The sequence below is a fragment of the Dasypus novemcinctus genome, chromosome 10 (genome assembly GCF_030445035.2).
Source record: "Dasypus novemcinctus isolate mDasNov1 chromosome 10, mDasNov1.1.hap2, whole genome shotgun sequence".
Lineage (NCBI taxonomy): Eukaryota > Metazoa > Chordata > Mammalia > Cingulata > Dasypodidae > Dasypus > Dasypus novemcinctus.
The window spans coordinates 21108282-21126886 of record NC_080682.1 but is presented as its reverse complement, the minus strand read 5'-3'; the positions used below and the strand labels follow the sequence as shown (position 1 = coordinate 21126886).

At 51.0% G+C, this 18605-nt stretch overlaps 1 protein-coding gene across 3 annotated transcripts; it reads right to left on the bottom strand.

Annotated features, from left to right (window-relative positions):
* Positions 1 to 1448: 1448 nt before the first annotated feature.
* Positions 1449 to 18260, bottom strand: SLC43A3 (solute carrier family 43 member 3). 3 transcript variants are annotated; one of them, XM_058305425.2, is made up of 13 exons: positions 17938 to 18260; positions 16901 to 17236; positions 16456 to 16585; positions 14918 to 14964; positions 12590 to 12666; positions 12232 to 12324; positions 9904 to 10043; positions 8849 to 8946; positions 7636 to 7803; positions 7329 to 7448; positions 4268 to 4454; positions 3424 to 3547; positions 1449 to 2345 (listed from the first exon to the last, which is right to left on the bottom strand). In XM_058305425.2, exons 2-13 carry the CDS (start codon positions 17082 to 17084, stop codon positions 2241 to 2243), a joined length of 1473 nt encoding a protein of 490 aa, XP_058161408.1. In that variant the 5' UTR covers positions 17085 to 17236; positions 17938 to 18260; the 3' UTR covers positions 1449 to 2240. The 3 variants fall into 3 exon arrangements, with proteins under 3 accessions (XP_058161408.1, XP_012385515.2, XP_058161409.1); XM_012530061.4 differs by lacking the exon at positions 17938 to 18260 and adding an exon at positions 17518 to 17603 and having other exon boundaries at positions 2135 to 2345; XM_058305426.2 differs by lacking the exon at positions 3424 to 3547 and having other exon boundaries at positions 2265 to 2345.
* Between the last annotated feature and the right edge of the window lie 345 nt (positions 18261 to 18605).

The window sequence follows — 18605 nt, the reverse complement described above, 5'->3', positions numbered from 1 at the left end:
TTCCACCTGGCTCTGAGGCCAGACAAGGAAAGAATTCACTCATTCCCTTACGGCCCACTGGAGGAACCTTAATTGAGATCACGTGGATGGCAAGCCCTGTTAGTCACTGGGCCAGGTGGGCCCCAGACCCGCCTCTGCAGCCAAGGTGAGGAGAGGGCACCCCAGGAGGAGGCAGGGGCTGGGTGTGAGTGGGGGAGTGGAGATGCAGGAAAGCCCAGGGAATGACTCTGGAAGGGATGGCATTTTGAGCAGGACCCCGGCAGAGCAAGTGGATTTCCCTGACAGGGACTGGACAAACTGCCCACACCAAGGAGTCAGTGTGCACACAGGCCCAGAGGCCAGGAACCTTGGGGCAGGGGGTCCACGGGGAAGGAGCCTGTCCCTCTGGAGGTGGGGGGATGGAGAGGTTGGGCAGGGAGTATCCCTTTAAAGTCTGTGAGCAAGGGAGCCGGTGTAGCTCAGCGGTTGAGTGCTGCTTCCCATGTACGGGGTCCTGGGTTCAATCCCTGGTTCCCCCTCAAAAAAAAAAAAAAAAGCCTGTGAGGAGGGTCACAAGATCAAAGCCATCTATTTGAACACTGGTGTCCATCTTCAGACACAGGTTCCTGGACCCCCGGAAACTGCCCCTCAGTAGTCCACAGGAAGGAAGAGCTGTGCTTCAGACTCTAGAATGGAAGCCCTTGTGCAGCTCTGTCTCCCCAGCACCTAGAACAGGGCCTGACCCGGGGCAGGTGCTCAATAAACGTTTGAATGAAGGAACAGGTGGAAGGATGCCTGAATGGATGGATGACTGCCCAAATGCATCTGCCTGCCAGCCCCCTCCCTTGCTTCTCCCGCCTATCCTCTCCTAGTCCCTTTTCCTGCCTGAGTGGAAGAAAACACCTGGTGTGTTCGGAATCCCCCGCCTTCCCCACCTACCTTCTCTCCGTCCCAGGCCCCCCGCCCCCTTCTCCTTCTTCGAGTCCCTTCTCCGGGCTGGTCGTGCATAAAGGAAGGCGCACACACGCAGTGTGCTCCCTGCCACGGAGTAGGCAGTCACAACTACTTTAAATTCTCACAGCCACCCTCAGAGGTAGAAATGACTCACCGCACTTCCCAGGTGAGGGGAAATGGCTCAGAAGGGCTAAGGGACTTGCCCGGCTGCTAAGTGAGAAAACTAAGATTCAAATGGGGCCTTTCTGATTCTGTCCGGTGCTAGCTTGGGGTGTGGAGTGTTGGGGGCGGGGGTAGGTCTCCACTGGTGGTTGGGGGTCTCTGAGCCCAGGTCCCAGGACCAGTTGGGCGGGTCCTACACTGCCTGCTCCTGCCCCCACCCCGGGTCCAGCAGCCACGTGAGGATGCCACAGCCAGTCCCCCTGCCCCACTACTGTGGCACTCCCCTGGGGTGGGGTCAGACACGGGGAGAGGGGGTTCCTCAGGAACACACACACACACCTCCCAGGCCCAAGTCCAGTTGCCTTAAGGCAGAGATGCTTTATTTTTCTATAAAATTATTTCCCAGAGAAATATTCTTTAAATACCCAAAACAAATAACCATCCCCTTGAAGAGGAAAACATCCCAAAGAAGCTTCCTCAGAAATCCTTCCTGTCACTCTTCTTAACTCCTGAGCATTAGGTCCAGAGAGAGCCTTAAACTCTAACCCTCTTGTTTCACAGATGGGAAAACCGATGACGAGAGGAGGGTCAGCCCAAGGTCACCTGGCATCCGTGGCCGAGCTGGGACTCAGGCCCAGGGGCTCAGTCTGTTCCTCTTTCCCCCGAAGCTCACTGCCAGTCTTCAGCTCGGCTGGGCCTTGGAGGAACGCTGTGGAGGCCGCCGGTACCACCTGAGGCCAGCCCCGTGCTTCTCCTGGAAATGGACCCAGGGCCCAGGCACTTGCAGGCTTCAGGGCCAAAGAGAAGCTAAGATGCAGGCAGTGTGCCCCTTCCCCCACCATCACCTCCTCTCCCCTCGCCTGCCAAGTGCAGGGAGCCACCCGCTTTGACACTTCGAACTTCCCCATGCCTCTGCTCTGGGTGTGTATGACATCAACCAGTTTGGCAACTATGGTCCTTTTGTTGCTGATTAGAAGCTGTGGCTGATAGTTAAATATAAATGTCTTTTTTTTGGTAAGAAAAACGGACGACTACTTATAAAAGCAGCCTTGGTAGGCAAAGTCTTTCTGGACTGGAAGGGTTCTGGAAGGTGGGGAAAGGTTAGGAAAAGCATCCGCCCTCAGGGCTGGGGAGTAGCTTCCGAACTAGAGGGCCGCAGAGGGTCTCCCTCTCTGAGCTTGGCACTCCCGGTACACCAGGAAGGGGTGGACGAGCGTCAGAAGGGTGACAAGCATCAGCGTCACGTTCACCTGGAGGGGAGAGAGAGGAGTGAGCCAGGCCGAGGACCTGAGGCTGTCAACAGCCGTGGCTGGAGGGGGCGGCCAAGTCCTCTCCAGCCGCTCTTCTCCTGTCCACTCAGACACCATGGTGTCCTGGAGGAAGGGCTTTCCCTCTTTTCCTTCTGCCCTGTGGGCTAAAGTTGGGGAGGACAATACACCCGTTTCCCAGGGAAGACACAGAAGCCTAGAGAGCGTTCAGTGGCCTGCCCCCGGTCACCCGAAAGTCAGCGACGGTGGCACCCGGCTAGGTCACCCGATAACACAAGTTCTTCCCGGTTCTTAAATTCTGCCCCTCCCCCGACCAGCGACTGATTTAAACTTTCCCACACTTGGCTGACCTTTTTAAAAGGAGGCAAATGGCACTGCGCTGCGCTGCGCAGGGGTCAGAACACGGAATTCAAGGTCGAAAGACCAGCAGCTCAGCTGCGCACCTCTGAATAAGTAAGTCACCTCACCTCTCTCGGGTTTCCTCATCAGCAAAAAAAAAAAAAAGCTAGAGAGTCAAGCCCGGCTCGGGGGGCTGGCGTCTGAGCAGGCCTCCCAGGCACCGGCAGGCAGGGGTGAAAGGACAGAGCTCTGGCCCCCCCAGCCACAGGCACGGAGGAACCCAAGGCATGTTGCCGCCTCTGGGCGCGTCCTGAGTCAGACGGTGTTCAGCATTCCCCGCAAGCAGGAAATATTTTGAAGTCTTGTTTTCACTTGAAACTTTGCGAGGATTTGGCACTCTACCCCAGAAAATGTCTATTTGTTTCCACCCAAAGATAATATATTTTCTCCCTGAATCTCTGAATCACAGGGGCTCTCTAGGAAGCTGCACCATGTTACATCCTGTGGCTTCAGCGACCCCCAGGACAAGGTATGGGCCCCCCAGCGCCCCAGTGTGCGAAGCTGAATTGTTCCTGTGGGAACCCCACCCAGACCCCTCGGCCAGGTTGGGGCACCCCCTCCTGGGACCCCACGGAGTCACCTCAGCCTGACAGGTCCTTGTTGGCCAGATGGGCTGGGGTGGAACAGATCAGGGACCCCCGCCCCCAGCCGCCGTACTTACGTACAACGGGTCATCCTTCAAGGGCCCTTTGATGAGGGTGAAGATGGGGAACTGGAGCAGGGACACAACAGCTGACAAGGCCATCGCTAACCCGAACAGCTTCCCAAAATGCTCTGCAGGGAAACTGGGGAGAGAAACGCAGGGCCTCCAGGGAGCTTCAGGAACCCTCCCCCCAAGCAGGGGCCTGGCCTTGGACGGGGTGGGGGGGGGGGAGTTTGACAGGTTTGTCACCCGCTTGCTTCCTGACTCCCCTCCCAGGCCTGCCCTTGGCCTTCTGCCCACCCACACAGCCCTTCCCGCTTCCCCTTTGCCAAGACATTAAAACCTCAGGAAAGAAAGACAGCCCCCTGCTGGGCCCTGGGGAAAACAGCAGGGGCCCAGGCATAGGCTGTGCCTCCAGGGAGATCTCCAATGAACAGAGACCCTAAATCAGCCCATCATGTGCCAACCTGTGCACTATCAAAGAAAGCAAGGACTACCAGGGGCACAAAGAAGGCATGGAACTTTCTTTCCAACTCTTTCCCTGGAGAGTTGAAATGAAAGTAACGCATGGGCTTTGAAGGGTGAATAGGAGTTCAGCAGGTAGATATTGGGAGGCAGAGAGGAGGCAACATCAGATGCGAAGGTTCAAGTACATGAGCACTCCATCCCTCCTACCAGCCTCCACCTCCAGTTATCAACCCCTTCAGGTATCACCCCTCCACACATGCCTCCAAAACCCTGTCTTCCTTCACCTGACCACCTCCAGGCCCATCTTCACCTCCCGACCTCTTTCCCTCCAGCACATTTCCCTTTGCCCCAGCGTGTCCAGCACCATGTCATACCTGCCCCCAAGCCCACTTACGCGAGAGTGAGGAAGGCAGCATTGCCTCCATAGAGGAAGGAGCGGCCGATCACTTGCAGGATGAAGGTGACATACTGGAGGGGGAGGAAGGGGACTGAAGCACAGAGGGCGAAGCCCAGACACAGCAGGGATGTCAGGACCAGCGAGGGCACTGCCGAGCAAAGGGCCACCACCGAGACTGAAGAACCTGGTCCAGAGAGAAGAGGGGAGGCTGTCTGGAGGCGAGCGCAATGGAGGGCAGGGAGGGGTGGGGCCAAGAGAGATGGAAAAAAGGGAGGAGCCACCATCCACCAACTGTCCCACTGTAGAGACCTGGGCCGCATCCTTGAATCCTCTTTCTCTTTCTCCCACATGCCCCCTAGGGCTGGGCACTGAGTATCTCCATTGTCAGTGAAGGTTGACAACTGCCCTCCTAAATATCATTCAGTGTGTCCACTCCTCTCCGTTTCTGGTGACCCGCCCTAGTTCTAAGCCACTGTCAACTCACTCATGGATAACTCAATGACCTCCTAACAGGTTCCATATCTGCTCCTGCCTGCTCCAACCCATTCTTCAGATAGAAGCCAGACATTTCTTATAGCATTACTGGTCATAGCAAAAGACTGGAAACTACCCAAATAGCCATCAGTAAGGCACTGCTTCATCAACTGTGCTGCAGCCTCAAAAGAGAGAACCAGGCAGGTAACTAGGCAGGAACTAGGCAGGTAATTCAAAGGAATGATGAGAGGTTCCTGTTATGGCATAACCTTCAGAATAGATGGTTATACAGAAAGAACACTGCAGAAGAGTGTGTACAGTATGCTCTCTCTTATCTTAGAAAGAGAGAAATTATATATATATATATATATATAAAACACTTGTATTAAAAATAATAAAAATGGTTACGTAAAGAAAGAAAGAAGGAATGGGGTACAGGGACTGAGCTGGAAGCCAAACATCTTTGAATATATCTTGTTTCATAGTTTTGGCTCTGGCACAGTATAAATGATTGGCATGCAACTATTTAAAGAAATAGCATTAAATAAAAATAAGAGGAAAAAGAGCAAGCAAGGCAATCCCCAAAATCAGAAACAATATAAAATAAAACCAATGAACATAACTCTCTATCAGGTTGGTGACTCTTAAAAGTAATTTAACTATGCATCTCTTTTGGGATATATTCTAAGCCTAAGGCTAAGGCAGGCAGGAAGGAAGGAATGCTAAACAGCATTTTGCAATCATATTGTTATTAATGATATTAACATTAGTACTATATAAACTATGTAGTGTATATAAATATAGGATAATAGATATATACATACATACACACATACATACACACACACTATACATATAATATTGTTAGGAACCAAGATTTCCAGAGTAAAAGAAATCAAGGAAGTAAAATCTGAATTAAAATAGAATTAACTATCCTTGATGTATTTTTCCCTTCTCAAAAATTATGTGGAGCTTAACTCTATCCAAGATCCAAGAGGTACTGACAACCAAGAGCAGTTAGAAACCCTAGCATGCAGACTTCAGCCTCTAAATACCATCTCCCATTAAAGATTCAAGGTCTGGGGCAAAAAACATACTCAGTGAAATGAACCTGAACACCTCATTGTGCTACAAAGAAAGGACATTATGTAAAACTAATGGGATTATATCAAAAGGACACAAAGTCAAAAGGACACAAAGGCTAGATTGATACAGTTTCCAGTGGCCAAAGATGGGACAATTTGAGCATCAAGAATCATGACAGCAATGGATTGAAACACATCAAATATATTATAAATAATACTTTAAAAAAGAAACAACTAGTAGCCACCACTGGAGGTTGCTAGGGCACCAGCTCATTATTCTGAAAACTGGCAAACAGAGGAGAAAACCAAGCATTTATTCTGTCTTTCCTGTATTAAAAAAAAAAATAGTTAATGAGGGCAAGTTTCTCTTTCTAGAGGAATTCCAGCTATTAAATGCAAAAGAAAAGATAAAAATAGAAAGGGATCTCTTTTGCAACAGTAATAAAAGAATGGGTCTAGTCACTGATATCAAGGCTGCTAAAATCATTAGGTATATGGTTGATGGGATACTTTAGAAGAGACGTCTCCAACTGACATGTCTGAACCCACTGATCATTCTCAATATCATCAGAAGAAAGACAACATAGTCCAGGGGCTGGTGATGGAATACTATAGGAAGCCTACAGTTCCACCTCTAAATTATTCTTTCTAAAAAAAAATTAAACTGAGTCTCCTATGAGCCTCCAATCTTACTTCCTGTTTACAGGAAATACCCAATCAAAGAAACATTTTGACACAAGCACCAAAAGGATGCCAAATCCAAAATGTGGGAAATTCAACAGGACATGGACTGCAATCATCTGGTTGCTTGTCTTTCTCCACCCTCTACCTTTGGAAACAATCTGGCTTGTCCATTGTTGAATCCCCAAAACCTGGCACTACGGATGGCACATAATTGGCACTCCACAGCTAATGGCTGAATGATGGAATGAGTACAAGTAGAAAAGGGGAAAAGGGGGAAATGGATGTGGCTCAATCAATTGGGCTACTATCTACCATATAGGAGGTCCAGGTTTCAATGCCCAGGGGCTCCTGGTGAGGGCAAGCTGGCCCACGCAGAGTGTTGGCCCGTGCAGGAATGTAGCCCCACATAGGAGAGCCGCTCTGAATGGGAATGCTGCCTCGCGCAGGAAAAGCCACCCCACACAGGAGGGTTGGCACAGCAAGATGACACAACAAGAGACACAGAGGAGAGAAAATAAGAAGATGCAGCAGAACAGGGGAGCTGAGGTGGCACAATAGAGTGATAGCCTCTCTCCCACTCCAGAAGGTCCCAGGATCAGTTCCCGGAGCTGCCTAATGAGAATATAAGCAGACACAGAAGGACACACAGCAAGTGGACACAGAGAGCAGACAACGGGGGGCACAGGGGTGGGGGGAATAAAAAAATAAATCTTAAAAAAAAAAAAAGGAAAGGGGAAAGAACAAAAAAGAAGAAGAGAAGCATGGAGGTAAAAGAAAGTCTCCCCACTCCTGGTCCCCGGGATCTCAGGACTCACCCGTCATTCTCGCTTCCTTCTGGTACTTCTGTTTAAGCCGGTCCATGAGCAAGCCGTTCCAGGGGGCACACAGCACCCCGAAGAACTGAGTGATGGCAAATGCATTTGTGTAGGTGCTGACTGCAGAGTGCACAGAGGGGTTGGGTGATGAGAAAGAAACTACCAGAACTGCCTTAGCAGAGAGGACTCTCCCAGTCTGTCCCTTCCCTGGCTGTCCCTCCACCCACACCCCCATTCCCTGTGCCCCTGAGGCCCTGAGTCCTCGGTGGGATGTACAGGCAGGCTCTCTCCCTGCCCCACCACGTACCTCGCTTCCTGTTGCCCCTGGTCAGGGTGGTGAGCAGTGAGTTGAGAGTGCCAATGAAGAGGTAGTGCCACAGCTGTATCACAGACAGCCACACCAGGTGCCAGGCAAAGCGCCGAGAGAAAGCATACTTCCAGAAGGAGTGGACTTCCGGCTGCCATGCTGGCGTCTCTGTCGGGAAAAGGGGGAGCTGGCGTGAATGACAAGGAAAGGGGGGTAGGGGTGGGGAGGAGCCGAGGGTAGCCATCTTCATAGGACAGTCCGAGGTCCGTCCTGGACTCTCAGAACTTGTTGGCGTGCTCGCCAAGCTGCCCACCACTCACGCCATGGTCATCCCAGACCCAGCACCTGGAAGGGGCCTCCCCACGCTCAACTCTGCCGAATGAAACCCACTCTGTCAAAGACGTGTCTTCTGATAACCCTTTCTGGATCTTTCTTAGCCAGAATGGTGAAAAGAGAGACAAGGAGAACAGAAAGAGAGACATGAGGATCTGTGGCAGGCAGCTCTGGTTTTGGGTTGCTCCACAGCCTTGGCCTGTCCCTCACCCAGGAGTGGGGCCTCATGATCCCAGATGGGCCAACAGATGATTCTCCCTAGGGTGGCAGACCGGCCGTGATTTTAGACTGCGGTCCCCAAGTCATCCCCACTCTACCCTTCTGGAGCCTGGCAAGTTAGTTCTCCCTTGATTTGGAGATTCCTTGAGTCCTGTTCTAATTTCTGCTTTAATTAGCCAGCCGTGGTTTGTGATGTTTATAACCAAGGACTCAATACCTATAGAGGAGGGAAAGGACGCATGATGGAGATGGGACGTGAGAGGAAGACGCAGGACAGCAGATATGGGGACAAATAAGCCAGATTTAGTGTAAAGGCATCACAGCACAGGTTAGCAAACAGGTGGAAGGGAAGGTGAATAGTGAAAAGAGGGATGAGAAAGAGAGCAAAGAGGGACAGAGAAAAGAGGAGACAGAGAAAAGAAAAAGAACTGCCAGTTCTGCTAACAACTCACTGTGTAACCCTAGGCAAGCCCTGCCCTCCTCTGGATCATCTATAAAATGGGGGAGGCAGACTGGGGGTGACAAGGTGATCATTAAAGTTCTTTCTCTGCCTGATTTTCTGGATTCTGACACTCTGAGGGAGTTCTGGAGATGAGGTGCCCTGTCAATCCAGGAAGAGACCAGGTCTGGAAGTAGAGATGGGTTGATGGGCAGAGCTCACCTTCCTTCAATGAAAGGAGCTCCTTTGATTGCTGCTCCATCTTTTTGGCCTCGACTGGTTTCTTCTTCTCCTCTCCAGAGTCATTCCCAGAGCACAGGCTATGGAAACAAGAACTGTGAGCTGAGCTGAGGCCAGGCTGGAGAGCACAGTGCAGCGGTGCCCAAATTTCACTGCACGCTGCAGTCACCTGGGGAGCTTTTAACAATCCTGAGGCCCAGGTCACACTTGGAGCAATTAATTCCAAATTCTCTATTTTTAAAAGATCTCCAAGGGATTCTAATATGCAGCTCCTTAAGGTGATTAATTGGAAAAATGGATGCATTTCTTCACCTCCTCCTATATCTCCACCCTTTACAACAGGGTTTGAAGCTCTTCCCAGCAGGAGGTGGCAACTGTTTCCCTACAACCTGAGCCTCATGAACAGCTTCAACTAATAGAATGCAGCAAAAGTGATGCACTAAGCTCAAAGCTAAGCCTTAAGAAACCTCATGCATTTCTGCACTCTCTCTTGTGACCCTGAAACCACCATGTGAACAAGCCCAAGATAGCCTGCCGAAGGAAGAGAACCATTTGACTTGGCCATTCCCATCACCCCAAAACACTAAGCAATTTTGTGTGGTCTATATATCTTTTTTTAAAAAAAGATAATAATAACTGAGAAAATGTGAACTGAAAAAAAAAAGACTAAGTAAGAGACACAACACCTGGGACTGAGGTCATCCTAGACCTGACAGCCCAAGCTCATCTACCTGGTGATCCCTGGTAGGGATGAATGAGTAAACCCTGTCAAAATCATCCAACACTGGGCCTGATCAGCCTAACTACCCAGCTATCCTGAGACATGTGGGAAATACCAATGCTTAATATTTTAGGCCATTGAGTTTGGGGGGTAGTTTGTTACACAGCAATAGCTAACGGATACATGCCTGTAGTAGTCTCCTTCTCCTGCGATAGTTTCCTATGCCCTACTATAACCATGTCTGTCCTGCTCCCTTCTTCCCACCCCAGGTCAGATGAGGGGTTTTTGTCCATGACCACCAGATCGCAATCCTTACCCATAGCGGTAGTTAGCAGGGACTGGGTAAGGGATGTGCCCACGGGGCATCAGGAATAAAGTACGTCCTACATGCCAGACACTGCAGACAGAAATGAAGAGGAAGGAGGTCTTGAGGCTGATGTCCTGTTGATAAAGGAGCTGCAGAAAGAGAAGGAAAAAGTCAGTTTGAGGGGTATAGGGGAATGCTGTACTTTCTGCATGATTTTTCTGTAAATGTACTTCTCTAAAAAAAAGTGTTTTAAAATACACTTGGAAAACAAAATGTCAGTGTGAGAGGCAGGGACTGGAACCCTAGTTTCTAAGAAAGAACCTCTCTACAGGCTCCTGCCAACCAGCCCAGAAGCTGATTAAGGACACATGACACATGTATACACACCCTTGACCTTAACCCAGGGCCCAACCAGCAGCAGTACAGTCGTCACATCACCCATTCCTACAGCCTCTGGAGCCTCTTATCATGGCTCCTCAGAGATCTTCTAGCCCACAGTCTTTTTTTTTAATAGCAGCAGAATCCTTTTGTTTAAGCAAAATTTCACACAAAAATTCAATGTGAAAAGATCACCGGGCAGCTGCCCAGCGATCATCCCTCTCATTTCCCTTGGTGACCCACATAACCTCCACAGGACCCCTAAGTGTTCCTCAAAGCCCAGTTTGTAAACTACTGATCCAGCCCAACTTCCTCCATTTACAGAGAATGAAAGTGAGGTCCAGGCAGGCACATAAATTGCCCAAATGAGAGTAAGTAGCAGGAGAACCAGATTAAACTAAGAAATCCAGCTCCTGCACCAGTGCTCTCTCCTCTTCCAACTCTAAAGTGAGAGGAGAGGAAAAGAAGAACACCCAAGGAAAGGAAGGAGAACCTGGAAAGTGGCTCTTATGCCAAAGGTGGAAAAGCTTGAGTAAATGCCCCAAAGAGCTCAGCATCTGGGTGACCCTCCAATCAAAGGCATTCACTGGATTAAGTTAGACACATATCTAAGTAGTGTCTCACAGACTGGGCAGCTTGAGGTGTCAAGGACTCACACTCTTATTTCTTTCCCTCAACCATCTTCAGTATGACTTTGTCCTCTGGCTTCTTGCCTCATAATCACAAGATGATTGCCACAATTCCAGCTATCACATCCACCCCAGCAATCAAAGAAGTACAGGAAGGAGGACAAAGGGTGAAGGCTTTTGTTTTGTTCTGCTCTCAGATTCCATCAGGGAGAGAAATGTCCCTCAAAGTCCTCTGGTAATATACATGACCTTCATCTCATTAACCAGGACTGGCTCATTTGCCCACCTCCACCCATCACTGGCAAAGGGGAAAGGGATTGCCACAAAGTTGGCTTAGATCAATAAGGAGGCATGCCCTGGGCTGGACACATCACTGCATGCGTAATGCTTTGGTGCTATGTAGCCCTGAAAAACATGTTCTTAACCTTAATCCATCCCTGTAGTGAACCCATTATAAGTAGGACCTTTGGTGAAGTAGCTTCAGATAAGGCATGGCCCCACTCATTGGAAATGAAAAGTTCTCTGCCATTTCAAACAAGGATTGTCTTTTTCTCTAGTTTCCAACAATCATCATTTCCTTTTAAAGCATCATTGGAAATACCTTTAGCATCCATATTTCTACCAAGTCTCTTCAAAGCAATCTAGGCCTTTTCAATCAAGCACTGTACAATTCTTCCAGCCTTTACCATTACCCAATTCCAAATTCATTTCCAAATTTTCAGGTATTTGCAATTGCAGTATCCCTCTTTCCTGGAACCAAAACCTGTTTTAGTATTCTGGCTGCAAAAGCAAATACCATGCAGTGGATTGGCTTAAACAATGGGAATTAGGAGCTCACAGTTTTGAGGCTATGAGAAATTCAAGTCAAGGCATCAAGGTGACACTTTCATCCCAAAGACTGGCATTCCACGGATGGCTGAGCTGGCTGCTGGTGATCCTTGGTCCTGGGCTCCTGTCACATGACAACACATGTGACAGCCCCTCCTTTCACCTCTGGGTTCTACTAACCTTCAGCTTCTTGCTTCCCATGGTTCTCTCTCTCTCTGAATTTCATGCTGCTTATAAATGACTCCAGGACTAGGATTAAGACCATCCTGATTGCGTCTGGCCACACCTTAACTGAAGTAACCTCATCAGAAGGTCCTACTTATAATGGTTTTACATCCACAAGCAAGGATTACGTTTAAGAAAATGTTTTTGCTGGGGTACATACAGCCCCAAACCACCATACTGACTTAGAGAGTTGAAGAGAAAGCATGCAAAGTTCCTCAGGCAAGTGCCTGGCACATATAAGTGCTCAATAAATACTGGCTACCACTTGGTTTTTTACCTTAATGACAAGGAAGACTGCCGAGGAGGAGTCAAATGCCCCATTGTAGAGGGTGATGATAGTGGATCGGTGCTTACCAAATAGGTTCCCAATCTGCAGAATACACAACCAGCTTGAATCACTTATTTATTCATGAAACAAGTATTTCCTGAACACCCAGCTTGCACCAGGTCCTCACTGCACCCAAGCCCACCCTCTATCCTAAGAGCTCCCACCTCGTTTAGGCCAGTCCCATCTGAAACAGCAGTCAGAAGAAAGCTTCTCACTCCCTCCACTCTCCCCTCCACCCGCCCAAACCCCCGCCCTCCTCTCCACCTGCCCCAGCGGCCAGGTGCCTGGGCTGAGGACAGGTCCACACCTGCAGATTGGTCATCAGAAACAGGATTCCTCCAACCGTGAGCATGGGCATGGCCAGGAAGAGAAGCACAGCTGTGTCTGGAACGATCAAAAGCAGAGAGTGGGGTCGGTGTCCTAAGTGTAATCCAAGCGTGGAGCCCCAAACACCAGCACACACCCCCTGTCCTCCAGGAAGCCCTGGCTCCCACCTGCTCCAAATTCCCCACAACCCCAAGGCCAAGGCCCTGTCCTAGCCGATGTTCTCACATCCTTCAAGGATCTTAGGGTACGGGTCGAGGCTCCCCAATGTCCTGAGCCACCTTCTCCCGCAACAAAAATGGCACTCAAGTCTGCAGCAGGCCTGGATGCCCCTTCTCCCTTCCCTCACTAAACTCCAAGCACCCCCTCCTAGTCACCCCTGATGCTGTGGGGAGAGAAGCCTGGACTCAGGGACACACCCAAGCTCAGCCCCCACACTCATGACCTAGAACTGGCTTCTGAACCTGTGACTCAGTTGCCTCATCTGTGTTCTCTGCTCTTCCTACGTCACAGGGTTGCTATGAGAACAGAGTGATAAAAACGGCCAAAAATTGCCATTCCTTTGTTCCTTAAACTTTGAGCACTTCTTGGAAATGCTGGACAGAGGGCAACATACACCCTGCCCTTGAAAAGACCAGCATGCAAACAAATCATTACAACAGAACTGGTAAGAGCTGGAGGACAACAGAACAGCTCAAGCGCCAGGGCTGGGGGAGCCCTTGGTAAATGCGTCTTTCCCAGACAACAGACTTCTGCCCACCACCTTCATGATTCTGGCCACAACCTATACCTGTCCTATTATTTATTTAACTTTTCTTCTTTGGTTGATTCTAACCTGAAAGAAAAGTATTTTTAAAGGAAACTTTATATCACTACTGCAAATGAAAACACTTGTGTCACTTCTCATGAATAGAAAGTGACTATAGAAACGAAAACAATGAAAGGCAAACAGTATTACTAAATTGTGGCTGGTTACAGTTGTCCTTAGAATTGAACCTGAGACCAGCCATTGCCACAGGTGTTAAAGTCATACTAGCCCCAAATCCAGACTTTCTTTCATGAAAACAGAACTGAAAGGGAAATAAACAGGGATAACTTTTCCACCAGGTGATTCAATGTTTGTCACCATTGCCTCTGCCCGCCCCCTCCTCACATTCTCTTAGGCAACTATTGATACTTACCTTAAGAAGCCTCATAAATGGCTAATTGTATTCACACTGCTCACAAGTCAATTTCTATCTTTAGAAAATGTACAATTCTCCCTAAGGCCCTCAAAGATGGTCAGGATTCCTTTCAAAATAGGGCCACTGTGGCCTCAATGCTCTTTTCAATAATAAACCAAAACAAAAAAGACCTCTTTTATGGGGGAAGGCAGTGCTTATTGCTCAAATGATTCGAAATTGTCGAGTCAAATACACCCAGCAACCACCTCCTGTCTCAGCCACATGAAAATCATTTACAGGCTTTTAGATTCGATGAAGCCTGCTTGATGAGGAGAGTGGTTTGAAATAATTGGCTGGAGGTGCCAGGCTATCTCATGAGATCTGTTTGGGCAAAAACATTCACCATCTGTGTTTGCAGAGCACAAGCGGAGACGACTCCATGCCGCCGCTTGGCTATGGGCAAGGTCCCACACGCACCCTGGAGTTCTGTGCTTTCATTTGCGGACCGCTGAATTGAGCCACATGGTCTGCCGCTGGGTGGAATACTGGAAGGCGCCTCCTGGCCAGCATGACCGAGGAGCAAGGAAAGAGCACAGGCGGCTGGGAGGTTTGCCACCCAGATGCACTTTCCAGGGACTTGCTCTGTGGCCTGTGGCAAGTTTCTGCAAAGATTCCCTCTCAGACCTCTGTTTTCTCCTCAGCCTGGTAGGGGACATAGGGGTGAATGAAACTGTAATTCCCAGAGTTTGGGATTTTACAAGCCAGTAAAATGAGAAAACAGAACTTCTGGCTACAACAGGGTTGTCAACTTTTACCCTGTTAAGAAAGGACAGTTTTCAAAATAGCTTTCATTCATATTATTTCATTTATTACATACACAAGGGAAGGGATGTAATCTTTTGAATAAATTCTACCTTCTGAAGAAATCCCTCCAAGTTCCTTATTTTTCACATTTCTCAGTAGACTAAACTGTTTTCACAGATGAGCAACAACGTAATATGTCTCAAGGATTCTTTCTAGCTCGAAGGCTGTGAGTCTCTGAATAACCACGGGAGTCATTGTGTCCTGTCAATCACCTGCACCTGCCCCAGCCCTGGTGCCCCCAGGCTCCCAGTCCAACTCCCCCTCCTGCCCCTGACAGCACTCACTTGCAGAGGTGAACGCTATGGTGAGTGAGGCACTGGTGTAGAGAAATCTGAAATGCAGAACGGGAGAAGGGGGATATTGTCAAGAAAGGAGAAACAGGGGGACAAAGTAAGACATTCTGCTCATGCAAGCTCCAGGTTTGGGAGCTGATGCCGGCCCTTCCAGTCCTGGAGTTCAACAGGCATTGATGCCAATGTGCCCCAGACTGAGAACCAGGTGCAGAAGGCCCCACTGTGACCGCAGTGTGGTTCTGACCTCACAGACCAGTGGCATTCTGCCCATTGTGGGGCTCAAGGCTAGGCTGGGAAGGCTTGGGCAGTGAGTTCAGCAGAGGACGTGATGGGTGCAGGAAACGCTGCTGGGCTTAGTCAGGGGCAGCCTGGGTGGATCCAAGACCCTCCCACCTGCAAGTACCAACAGGCATAAAGGGGTGCCCTTGGCAAATGGAGTTAATGCCTGGTCTGCAAATCAAAAGCTTGAGTCCTAATTCCTCCTCACTGGGTGAACTTGGGCAAGGCACTGTCCCTCCCTGGGCCTCAGTAGTCTTTTCTGTAAAAGGAAAGGATGGGGCTGATCTAGATCTCAAGCTCACAGTTCTAAGATGTTTTGATTTCAGGACCACAACCCCCCAAGGTTTTGGTGAGCCCTCAGCAGTTTAGGGGACAGGTAAGGCATGGGGTTATAAATGCAGTGTCCTCGCAGAAAGCCTGGAGAAGAGGAAGAGAGCAGAGGAAGGGGAGGCAAAAGGAGAACACAGAGAGCCAACAACCAAGAGAGATTGAGAAATAAAGCCATTATGTCCCCAAATGCTTCAAGAATGAGTGACTTGCTTTGCTGACAGGCTACTTCCCCAGCCAGCCCTCCAGCCCCTGGCACTGACAGCTCATCTCTCACACGCATGCTCTCTCATGGGCCTTATCAGCCCCCAGCCGGCCACTGTCTGTCAGTGAACTCTGGCATGTGGCACAGAGATCAAGACACAGCAGCACAACGTGGCTGAGATCAAGTCCCTCACCCTTTCTGACACCTCTGTGGGGGAGACAGGAAATCCCCCCCATCCGAGACACCTAGGAAACTTGATGAGCTAAGCCCTTGGGGAATGATGGGGAATGAGTACAATGAAGTAACCTGAGCAGGGCCTTGAAGGACATGTGCACAAGGACCCCCAGGGTGAAGGCAGAACTTCAGGTTTTGCTAATTTCATAAGCCTGGCGCCGGGCCAGCCCTCACAGGAAGTAGGTCTGGACTCCCGCTCGGTTCTGTGCGTCACAGGGAAAACACACTCATGTGGAACAGTGAAGGAGCTGAAGAACAGGAAGCAGGGGTAGAGGGGTGGAGGGGTGGAAGGGTGGGGGGGTGGGGGGCGAGCCCAGAGACAAAGTCCACCCCCTGGGCTGTTCCCAGCCAAGCTGCTGAGCACCTCCCAGGGAGAGCAAGCTGCTAGGAGTGGCTGCCCCGCGGCCTAGCCTGGGGTTCCCTGCAAGGTGCTGGAAGAATTCCTCTCACCCAACGCTGCCCAGGCTCCGCCCGTGGGACTCACATGGCGATGAGGCGGGTCACGGTAGTCTTGAAGCGGTCAAAGATGTAGCCAGTGGGCATTGTCACGAAGTTCTCCATGAAGGATGCCAGGGTGAAGATGAGCGAGAACTTCTCATCCTGGGCTTTGCAGTCTGAGGAGAGAAGGAGGCGGTCTTAGGAGCCCAGGGCACAGGGTCCAAGCCTTCCCGCCAGGGTTTCCAGCCTGGGCTCCCCTCTGGGGCAGCCTCTCCCATCTTGGAGAGATTGCCGGGTGGAAAGTTCTCCCTGAAGCTGAGTTGAAATGTGACCCCCCTCCCCACACTTCAGGATCTGGAACTGCCTCTCCAGGCAGTTGCTGGACTGGAGCTGACCCTCCCTCTCACCATAGGAAGGCCAGCAGGGGAAAAGAGGGGATGCAGTGCTTCCCACCCCTTCCCACAGACTCAACTTCCCATCCCGGCCCTTACCAGCCAGCGCCGTGGCATTGCTCAGCTGCCCGACATTCTGGTCGCACAGCTCCTGAAAGTAGCGCTCTTTTTTGAAGACAAACACCAGTGAGGCCCAGCCGAAGAGGACACCGGCAAAGCCGAGGCATTCCAGCAGCCCGGTCAGCAGCGTGGCCACATGCAAGGGCAGGCCCTGACACGCCATGGCCCGATATGGACTGGATCCTCAAATCCCACTTGTGGAGTCTTGCTTGGCCTTTGCGCCCTGGGAAAATTCCCGGGCAAGTTGCCCGTAGCCTTCTGAGCCCAAGCTGTCCCAAGCTTGGGCAGGAACCCAGATGGGCGATTCTCTGGATCCTGCAAAATAAGGCAGAGGCTGCGTGGAACAGGAGGATTGTGGGAAAGGTAGGATTGGACAACAGAGTCTTTGTGGGGTGGCAGAGGGTGTAGAAGAAGAGGCCAGCTGTTAAAAACAGCTGCGGGAAGCCCCTCCCCTTGCCACCACTATTGGCATTTGGGCAGAAAGTGATCTCCAGCATCATCTCATTCATCTCACTGAGTCTTACAACACCCTGGATGGCATTAACCAGAGAGAAAGGTGGCAGGTGGCCAAGTGGGAACTTCTGAGCCCATCTCACCGGGACTGTCCACCGAAACATCAGCCACTCCGAACCAGGCACTTCTGTATACACGGTCTCACCAATTCCCACCACCTCCCGGCACAGTTGGGTTTGGCCAGCTTCCGTTTCAGGCTAAAAAAACTAAAACTCTGGGGAAAATTTCATCAGCCCGCCCAAGATCACGCGACTGGTCACAGCCCAGGGCCCTCGGGGCCAAGAAGTATCCCAGCTAGGGTGTGGTACTTCGGGGCCCTCGGCCAGGGCTCCCCACGCACCGCCTTGGCGCGCAGGCTCTACCGGGAAGGCGCCCAGTGGCTGCCCACTCCGCACCCCACCTCACCCCTAGGAGGGAGCTGTCCGCCCTCCCCGTCCCGTCTCGCCCCCTCCCCACAGCCAGGACCCCGCGGCGCTCGCCCCCCGCCCCGCCCAGGGTCCTACCCGCAGGCGCGCGATCTGCCCGCGCCCGCGCCCGCGCCCGCCCGAAGCAGCAGTTCAGATTCGCGCCAACTCGCCGCGCCTCCCAGGCGCCTCCTCGCCTCCGCCTGCCCGGAAGGGGCCGGGGCAGGCCGCGCGGGCTCGCCCCCTACACTCAGCCTCACTTCCTCCTCTGTCACCGCGTCGCGCGCTCGCGTGGGCCTCCCTCTTGGGTCTTTTTTCCTCGCTCTAACCCCAGCAGTGTCTCTTTTAGTTTCTCCTGACTCATTCACCCTTCCAGCTCCCCTGCCTTTCCTCTGCCCTGGCTTTGATGCTGTTACACACGCGGGCAGTCTCCAAACTCACAGCACGCTCACAGACTCGGAGGCTCGCGCGCCGCACGCCCTCCCCACCGGGGGGGCTTACCTTGACCGCTTGAGTGGGCTCACAGCATAGTTTTTACCATTTTGCCCACCCCCTCACCCTCATGCTCACACCGCTGGGGGGAAAAAATAATCCCCAACACAGAATCCGAGAGCCAAGAACCTGTCTTGGAGAGATGCCCTTGCCTTTTCACCCCCAAGGAACCCTTTGATTACTCCCTGCCTCGCCCCCAGTTCCGGTACTGAAAGAGTCTACCAGCCAGACTGCATTGATTAAGTATTCATTCATTGCCGCATTTTTTATTAATC